The 10,163-nt window shown below is 34.3% G+C and overlaps 1 protein-coding gene across 1 annotated transcript; it reads left to right on the top strand.

The window, feature by feature from the left end:
* Window positions 1–322: 322 nt before the first annotated feature.
* Window positions 323–6,568, top strand: LOC123720654. The gene is made up of 8 exons (XM_045677356.1): window positions 323–512; window positions 593–775; window positions 1,089–1,319; window positions 1,502–1,642; window positions 1,763–1,883; window positions 2,797–2,941; window positions 4,873–4,929; window positions 5,035–6,568. The coding sequence occupies exons 1-8, from the start codon at window positions 399–401 to the stop codon at window positions 6,488–6,490; spliced, it is 2,448 nt and encodes an 815-aa protein (XP_045533312.1). The 5' UTR covers window positions 323–398; the 3' UTR covers window positions 6,491–6,568.
* Window positions 6,569–10,163: the final 3,595 nt, after the last annotated feature.

The raw sequence follows: 10,163 nt of genomic DNA, 5'->3' as shown, positions 1-10,163 counted from the left end.
CCCAGCCTTGGTTAGGCGTTTAATTGACACTTGGCTGTGGAAATTACTAGGGTGTCTAAGTTCTAACTAGTACCCTAGTATCTGTGGTAGCTATGTTTTAATCTGAAGACATTTATAATAATAAAGGTAATAATATAATAATATTAAATAAGATATATATATTATATATATATATATCTTTTGCCTAATTATATTGTATTTTTTAAGCTATAGTTATAGTTATTACGTAATAAAAATATAAAATAGATTTATTATACAAAGTTGCCACTTTTAGTAATTTATAAGCTTCGTCTAGGAAAGTGGCAACAAAATATAACGAAGTTGTTGGATTTGAAAAGGTGATTTTAGCTTTGTGGAGTACGATTTAATAAATGATTTTAAATTAAAACTTGAAAGAAATGTTGATATCAGACGGAATAAATCATGGAAAACTACAATCAATAATAGTTGGAGAGTTAAAAAAAGCTGGTTTAAAGCATCGATTAAAGAAGATTATATTGAAAAATGTAAAAGTGAGTTGATCATTTGTTTATACCTACTTGTCTTACTTTTCTAAATTTTATAAATCACTTATCATTTATGTTTTATATAGAATCATAAAACTCTATTTGGAGCTCCTTTGATGAAAGTGCCCTCAAGCAGTGTAATTTGCTGTGGTAGTACGTTGAGTATTCCGATTGTTGTCAGTGAGATGTCTTCTGTGCTTCGGGCTAATGCTCATGTTGAAGGATTATTTCGTAAAGCCGGATCTCAAACTCGCCAAAAAGATATTAAGGTAATTATTATGAAAGTAAGTAATTCAGCAAATTACCTGTTTACTTCAAATCTATCTGTAATGTTTACTATAGTTTGTTTTTTCTTATTATTTATACCATACCTTATTTTGTATATGGCTTGAATACACTTCTGTTGTCCTGTAATTGTGTTTTATGTGCATTTTCAATTTATGGCTTTATTCATAGTAGGTATAAAGCCATCAATGGAAATCATAAATGAAACCATTATAGAAGTGTGTTTGAACCATTTACAAACATTTTTTTAATCCTACATACAATTTGTTTATATTTCTAATCTATTCAATGTTTCAGCGTCTTCTAGATGCTGGTGGCTGTGTCTCTGAAGGTCATCATCCTATTGATGTAGCAAGTGTGCTGAAGCTGTATCTACGCTGTTTGCCAGAACCTCTTATCAGTGCAGAAGTTCAAGATTTGTTGTTACGATGCAGGGTTACTGCAGGGGGTGACGGAATGAAATCAATTTTACACACCTTACTATTGTTGCCTGTGCTTCATGTACACTTGTTGCATTATATCATGGAGGTACTATTTTTAATTCAAAACTTATTTATAAAGTGAAATAACTCATTTCTCTAATGTCCATCTTATCATTCCATCATGATAATCTAAATATGGACTGTGATTTTGTTGATTTGAAAACTTACTCAAATCTACATCCTTTAAGTATATTCACATCTGCATCATAGTTTTAATTAATTTTTCAGTTACTGAACTTCATTTCATCAAGACACAAAGATAACTTAATGGACTCCTCCAACTTGGCTATTGTATTGGCTCCCAGCATTATGCCGCTTCCTGCGGCAGCTACTGCTCAGAGACTTGAACATCATGTAGCTCTTGTAAAGGTATTTTTAATTTATTTCGCTACTGTCACTAACATGTAAGCTCTTGGTTTATTCTTAATCTAGGCTTCTAAATAATATTGATTTCTATAAATCAGCTGAATTGGACAATATTATTTCCAGATATTCATAGAGAATTCAAAACATATTGGGTTATTGACTGATGAGCTTATGTCGCAACTGGATGATGATTCTGATATACATCAGGTCAGACGTAAAAAGAGAAGAAGTGGATCACTTAACCGTAAGAAATTATTGAATTAAAAAATCTTAAAAGTATTGTATGGTTTACGCACCTTTTATACATTTAGGTTCAATTTATTCAACCTTGTCATTTTGAGTATTTTGCTTTAATATCTGAGTATTTTTAATATTCAGTGTTGGGACTTGGGATTGCTAAGTGCAACTGCCATATGTGCATTAAAAGAGAGTTCTTCAATAAAGATAAATAAAATTAAAGTGTTCCTCTCTATCAAACTAATCAGCCTCTGTTCCATCATAATTAATTTAACTAGTTACATTTTAATTTCAAAGCCTTTATTGTAACTAGTACAAGAGAAAGTTTACCAAAATATATATGTGTATGGTATATAAAAGAGTTCTTTAAGATTTTGTTACACACCTGTCCTCTTGTACAGCTGCTTGTTGCACAAAAGTCTCCTCCAGCTGCTTCCATTGCTTTCTATCCCTAGCAAGTCTTTGTCACAGAGTACCAGTGGCTTTTTGAAAGTCTGCTCACCACGAGCATGGTCTACCTCTGCTCCGAGGTGTTGTAGCGATGTGTCCATTGGGTGACTTTTCTTTACCATTTTGCTCTCTCTCATTTGGCCTCTCAGCAGGTGTCCTGTACATGTCCATTTAAGCCTTTTTAGTTAAAGTTACATTTGGGTCTAGGATAATATACCAGACAAATTTTTCATTCAACATTTGAAGCCGAGACAGATTGGTTGCTATCCAATGCTAAGGATTATTTTAATGATCTCAAATCTCTGTCTGAGTCTGGACTCAGGCTTAAGATTTACTTCCATCTATATAAAGCATATTGAATTTAGTTTTCATGGATAGTACTTGAACATGCCAGCTTAGATTTTAAGTAACAAGCAGAAAGATTTTTAAGTGAGATAAATGATTTATTGTTTTATATATTTTGGTTCCAGGTATGCTAAATGGTTTGCGTAAGATGGTATCTGGCAATGTCAACACACCAGCCACAGTCAAGGAGTATGATAAGACGCCCGTGCTTAATAAATTTACCTCTAAACGAAAATATGATACTTCTGAAGGACTTTCTGCTAAAATTAAGTAAGTTACCATGCTATAGTAGTAAAAGTATTTAAATGTAGTAGGTAAAAAATATTTTTTTTATAAAGTAAATTTTAGAAGATTACAAAATCCAGAACATCATCATCTAATCATCATATAATTATTTTTAATTGAAAGCAATGTCGCCATATATATTTTGTATATATATACATATACAGTGGTGGTCATATAATTAGAAACACTTCTGATGAATAAAGAAAGTATAACTTCAACATGCAAATGTTAAAGAAAAGTACACATTCAATTTTAATATTTTACTTTTAATAACAAAATATATCTTACACGTGTAGGAATTTATTTTCTGTTACTGGCCGCTTGGACGCCTAATTAGATTTAAAAAAAACCATCAATCGCTCGCAATTGGACAAATAAATTTCAAAAAAGGAACAAGCGATTGGAACACTTCTTTCTTGGCTTTTTCTATTATTTTGGCGGCAATTCAAATTTTAATCTGAATTTTGTTCAAAATGGGCAAAAATGGAAGGTGTGACGCGTCAACCAGGCAAATAATTGTTGATTTACATAAAGATATAAAGTGGGCGCACAGAAGAATCATTAAAATTGTTCAGTTAAGAAAGTTTTAATGCAATAGATCATTATAAAACACATGTAACTGTTGAAATTATTTGAATGTCTAGGCCAAGAAAAGCCTCTGCCAGAGAGAAAACGCTAATCGTTCGTGTTGCTAAAAAAGATCCAAGAAAAGGCTCCAACCACATTGAAGTTTTTTCGCCTGATGACCCGAGAACCATATCGGCCCGACTGATACACCGAAGATTAGTGGAAGCTAAATTGTTTAGTAGAAACTTCCGAAAGTTATCACTACACCAAGGAACACCGATGGAGAGAAGCGATTATTATTCGCTAAAAAATATGGTAATTGGACGGCACAAGAATGGAAAAAAGTGTTATTTTCAGATGAAACAAAAATAAATGGTTAAATTCCGATGGATATCGGTATGTTAGACGTTCTGTAAACAACGCTTTTAATTATAAATACAAAAGGAGTATAGTCAAGCACAGTGGCGGTAACATTAAAGTTTGGTCGTGTTTTTACGGAGTGGAGTTGGGCCCGCTTCGAAGATTGAAGGTTCAATGTATAAATGGCAATACAAAAATATATTAGAGCATACAAATCAAAATCAAATATGTTTATTGTGTCTCAAATTTTACATATAATCCATGAGTTAAGACAGCCCCCGTAAGTAGTCAGAGACACTTGTGTTGGGGTAACATAGAAGTAATATATCAGATTTTCTCTCGGACGATCATTTAACCTGAATCTTTCAGATCATAAATACGGTTCATAGCGTCAAATGTTTCCTTAGCGAACAGCGTATATATGTTTTAGACTGGCCGCAAAGCCTGATAGAAAATGTCTGGTTTACTGTTAAAGAGAAAGTCTCAAACAAACTTACCACCAGCCAAAACGAACTATATGAAGCAAACCAAGGGAATGAAATTCAAGCTCCCTTAGAAAATGTATGAAATTGAGTGAATCAATGCCACGTCGTTGCAGTGCTGTTATTGAAAACACGCCACAAAATATTAATTATAACTATTGATAGGCTGTGGCTATTTCATTAATAACAATACTTATTACTTATACTTTAAAAATATTGTTTTTAATAAATTTTTGTTGTTCTTTCTAATTAGTCGACCATTATTGTTCATACCTTAAAATTGATTTAAATGCTTGTTCATAATGTAATATTGAAACGGCACTTGTGTAATGGGGTATATTGATTTTCTAATAAGCCGTTGAACATATTGTCCTATTTATTGTTTAATTAAAAAATATAAACAATTGCAGTGAAGTATATTACATAATGTCAAGGGCCGTTGGTAGTTTCTAATAATACAACCACCATTGTATGTAATTCAATGTTTAATGTGTATATGTGTTTCAGGAAAGAAATAAAATCTGGCTTACCTCAAAAGGAGTTGTCGTTTACTCCCATGAAAATGTAAGTATTTGTTTTACGTCATGTATAGAATTGTTATTGAAGATATGTGACTTGTATTGGAGGTATTTATACCTAAGAGTGCTTTAATAAGATATATTATTACAGGGGCATCACAGAAAGGAAAAGACTTCGACTCAGCATGGTAGATGTGAAAAAAACACCTATTACACCAGATTACGGTTCAAATAAAAATTCTGAAAGTAGCAGCAGTGAGGATATACTTACATCGTCAGAACAGCTTTTCAATCCTCATGATACAATAGATCTTTCGTCGGACATGAAGCAAACTGATAAGGATTATGTACGGATTTCTAAACAGGAGTATGAGGAAATCAAGAGCAGAGTTTCAGCCATAGAGACCCGATTGTCCAGGGAATTCACAGATGTCATCCCAAAAGTACAACCACTACAACAAGTTCAAAATGTCTACGAACAAACCCTAGAAGATGTGGCCATGTTAAATTGTCCTGGTTCCGAGCACCTCGCTCGACGACTGAGCAAAGAACTGAAAATAAGACCCAAAGAAGAAGCCAAAATCATTCGTTCACCGAGTGCAAGAAAGATAGGCTCTATAAGACGTCGTTCCAAAGAAAATTTAACTAAAATCGTCCGTCACAAGTCGTGGAATGTATCAACACATCAAGCTATGGATCGGTTTTATCCCTACGTTGGGTTAAATCAAAGGGAATCCTCCTCTATACGCAGTATTGAAAGTAAGGACTCTGATTGGGAAGAAAATGTATCGGAAACTTCTTCACCCAATGTTTCCAGTTCTAGTCAAAAGTATCATATGCGTAAACGCATAAGTTTAACCACAGATTATGGATCCGAGAGGATAACAACAAAATCTCGCTGTCTCTTACCACGAAGATCACTCAATGTCATTTTTACTAGTCCAGATAATAGAAACACCGTCAGTCCAAATGGCAAAAGTAACTATAGATCAAGCCACAGTCAAAACAAATATGTCAGCAAAGAACCTATCCAGCACAAGTGGAAGAGCGCTGCGGCGTTTTTTATGGATAAAACTGGTGAATTGGAAGGCAATGGTAATTCAGGAAGGCCTTCAGTAAATAAACTTCGTAAGCAAAACGCTGGTGCTGTTTTAGCTAAAGCGAAACTTTTTGAATCAAGTCAATCAGATAAATCGTCTGAAAGAAGTGAGAATACGCAAAAGTCCGTTTTCGCTCGGAAGCCAAGAATTCAAAGTCAAGTCAAACCTCAAAAAACTGTCACTTCTAACTCAGATTTGGAGACTAGAATGATATTTAAAAGCAACATCAATAAAGAATCACTCCAAACGTACAGACAATACAACCCCTTAGTTAAATCTAAAGAGGAATTAAATTCGCGGCTTATTAGGGCAACACCAGTTAAAAAAATAGTATCGCCACAGAAGATATCCCATACACCTATTTTAAAAAAAACATTATGTACCCCTAGAAATTTGAGAACTCCTGCAAATTATGGTGAACCGAAAAAGTTTAATACACCTCTCAAAGGAGTACATATTTCACCAAAAAGACGATCTCCCCGTCAAAGGCTAAATAGGCTTATTTAAGAGTACTTTTATTGTGCTTTATGATTATAGTGCCTTTAATTTAAAGTATAAGGCTATTTGTCAATAGTTAATGTAAATAATGTAATTGTTATGAAAATAAATGAAGAATCAATGAGTTTTGTTTTAATGGGTTGGCTAGAAAAAGGAACGATTTTTTATTTGCGCTCTCGACAATACGCGCAAAATTTCTATATTAAAATCAATTGTATATGTCTCAGTAAATTAGTTAAAATCAGAGAGTTAATTGAATCTCTAGACAGTTAATTAAAAATCGATATTCAATCCAGTCGCTAAAGTTCCGTGAGTGAACGAAACGTTTAACGAGTTTCCTAAACGTTCCTAGTCGACAAGCAATACCGTCTTTACCATAAGGGCACACGGGGATTTGGGCGCCCTGGGCACACGAGGATTCTCGAAACATTTTTACACTTTTTTCACATATCAATAATATTATTAGAAGGTATTTACAAAGCATATACTACGCCATTATATCGATGTCTGCACCTATGCCTACTGCACTAATAAATAATATTTCAGAACGCATCCTACCTAATTTGCTAAGTACACCATTTAGCGATCACTCCGATTCCAAAGTCAAGCTGCCCGTCTTAACAATGCCTAACATAAATTTCCTAAACGGTTCGTGGAATCCCCGAATGATGTATTAAACTTTGAGTCTGGTAGGAGTGAGTGACGTTAATTTGTTTCGTTAGATATTTAAAATTGAGTAAGGTAATCAGAAGTTTTGATTTGTTTCCTGACCCTGGTACTTACTGTGACAAGATTTTACCGGTATGATATAAGTGGTATTTGGATTTGAAATAGGACCAGAGTTTTTCAAAATATAATGATGAAACATCTACAAGTTTTCCAGATTCAAATGGTAAAACGAAAACTAGATACTTGAATAAAAATATTTTTATTCGTAAATTGATGAAAGGTGAGTATTTAGAAAGAAAACGGGTCCTTTATTAATCAGCAAAGAAATCTGTATACTGTTATTTATGCCGTCTATTTAATACCTGATACTGGACATAATTTAAGTTCTCCTAGTGGATATAAAGATTGGTAGCATATAAGTACTTATTCATAGACCATGAGAGTTTACAGCACAGGGAATTTATGATGAATTATGTTGCAAAAATGAAATGTAATACTACTAACGAATTGATACTGAGTTACTGTCCTAAGAGTTTTGTATATACCTAATACAGAAATTAACTATTGAAAGAACGTGCTTAGAAGATTCTTGCAGTAGTGAAATTTTTGGCTTCAAGAGGTCTTGCTTTTCGTGGTGATAATGAGACATAAATATCGAAAAATAATGGGATTTATTTGGCATGCTTAGAACTGCTTAGTGAATTTGATGCTTTTCTTGCTGATCACATATAAAACTGCAAAAATCATGGAAAAGGAAGTACATCATTTTATCGGTAAATACTTGTCATGAATCTATTAGTTTCATGGGACATCAAGTTGTGAAAGCTATTGTTAAAGAACCGTAATCAGCGAAGTACTACTCTATTAGTGTAGATCCTACGTTAGATGTGTCCCACGTTGACCAACTGACTTTCACAGTTAGATACGTAAAAAACTGACTGCCTATGGATGAATATAATGCGAAATATATAGCAGTATCTGCTAATCTGTTTTTAAACGTTTTTGAAGGCCTTAATATTCGTGTAAAAGATTTTCACAGGCAGTGCTACTAAGAAATTTGCGATTAACGTTCCATGTGCTAAATTTAGTTGGTGTTTAGGCTGTTACGTGTGTTACAATGATATTAATGCTCTATAAAATGGTAATTTAAATATTTGCATTGTCGTTAATCGCGGGCGACATCAATCAACCTTGAGACACTAGAAAGGAAGGCCAAAGCGTAGCAAAAAAAAGAGAAAATTTGAGACTACTCTTTTAACGGAAATATGGAATGAGCTTTTGCGAGTTATGAATAAAACATGTCTAAGTTTACAGAATAGCACTATGACCATGGACGTTGTAACGAAACTTTACGAATCTCTGATCAAATATGTCAATACCGCACGCAATAATTTTGATCCATACGAAACGGCTGCTAAAGAAAAAAATCCATATGCCGACTTCAAAGATACATTTGAAAGAAAAAGATTTTGCAGCACACGCATCACTTTTTTTGAAGGATAATCAGAGACATTTGAGAGGCAAGGAAAAGTTTCGTGTAGATACTTTTATACCCGTAATTGACACATTTAAAAAAACGTTCGGCAGCATACCAAGAAGTTAACAATAATTAAATCCGTTGAGCTAACCAAAAAATGCAAATAATTTGCAGAATTTTATAATGAAGACATTATTGCAGATGAGCTCAAGACATAATGTTTTCATTTAAGCCAATGTTTAAAAAACATAGCAAAGCAGTCAACGGATTTAAAATCTCAACCTCACACAACCTAATAAAATGAGATAAATTGGAAGAAACTTTTCCAAACGTAGAAATTGCTACAAGAATATTACTTTGCCTAATGGTTACCAATTGTAAAAGAGAGCGGTCACTTTCGCAGCTTAAGAGAATAAAAAATGAATTGCGCACAACAATGTTACAGAAATGACTGGGTAATTTAATTATGTGCATTGAAAGCGATATCCGCATCTTTCTCCGCATCTTCAGGGCTCGTAAAAAGTATACCTCGAATTTTATCTTTAGTTTTTGGGAATAAATGAAAGTCGCAGGGCGCCAGGTCAGGTATGTATGGCGGATGACTCATTACTTCGACATCATTTGCGGAGTGCGCTAAAACATTGTCGTGGTGAAGGAGGATCCTGCTTCGAGAGCGCTGCGGTCGATTTTTTTCAAGACAACAGGCCAACAGCGATTGACATATCAGTCTGCAGTAACTGTCCTTCCATCTTCTAGCACAACTGTCGCGAAATGAGCTTTCCGACCAAAGAATGAGACAATCATATTTTATCCTTGACAGAAGTCAAGGTAAGGAAGAATCCTTTCATTACCTTATTTGGCCGATTCTCGAAAGGAATCACCCACTGAGCAGATTGTGTTTTGGTTTCGGTTTCGTAGCAATATTTCCAGCTTTCATCACCTGTGACGATGTCAAATACAGCATTTGAGTCACCGCCGTTGAACTTATGTAACATTTGGCGACACCAGTCCATGCGAAGGTGTTTCTGGTCCTCGGTTAAAGTATGGGTTAATCCATCTGGTGCAAAGCTTCCTGACGCCTAAATGTTCGTGTAATATTTTTTGAACTTGACTCATACCAATGCCTAGGCCCGTATCTGCTGATAGGTCACTCTCTCTCTCGGGCTCTTATCTTCCTCTATCATGCGTGGCATAGCGCTGATGTTTTCTTCAGTAGTCGCTGTTAAAGGACGTCCCTCACGCGGATCATCATTGACATTACATCGACATTTTAGTAAGAAGATTCTTACTTACAAGAAACTCGACTAGTATAAATACGATCTCGTATGAAATTTTTTATGTTCATGCGAGTATCGTACAACTCGGTTTGACCCGTTTTGAGTGCGAGATGTTTCATTCGAGTTTAGTGATTACTAGGGTATTGATCTCAAAAATTGTTGGAGCTAATATGAGTTATTATAATGGCATGCAGCACATGTCACATGTGAAGAAAAAGTTGTAGTTTAGAATATTTCCAATATTCTAAACTAAAACTTG

This window comes from Pieris brassicae, chromosome 2 (genome assembly GCF_905147105.1).
Source record: "Pieris brassicae chromosome 2, ilPieBrab1.1, whole genome shotgun sequence".
Lineage (NCBI taxonomy): Eukaryota > Metazoa > Arthropoda > Insecta > Lepidoptera > Pieridae > Pieris > Pieris brassicae.
Note: the sequence above shows the minus strand (reverse complement) of the source record. Positions and strands in the feature narration are given on the sequence as shown.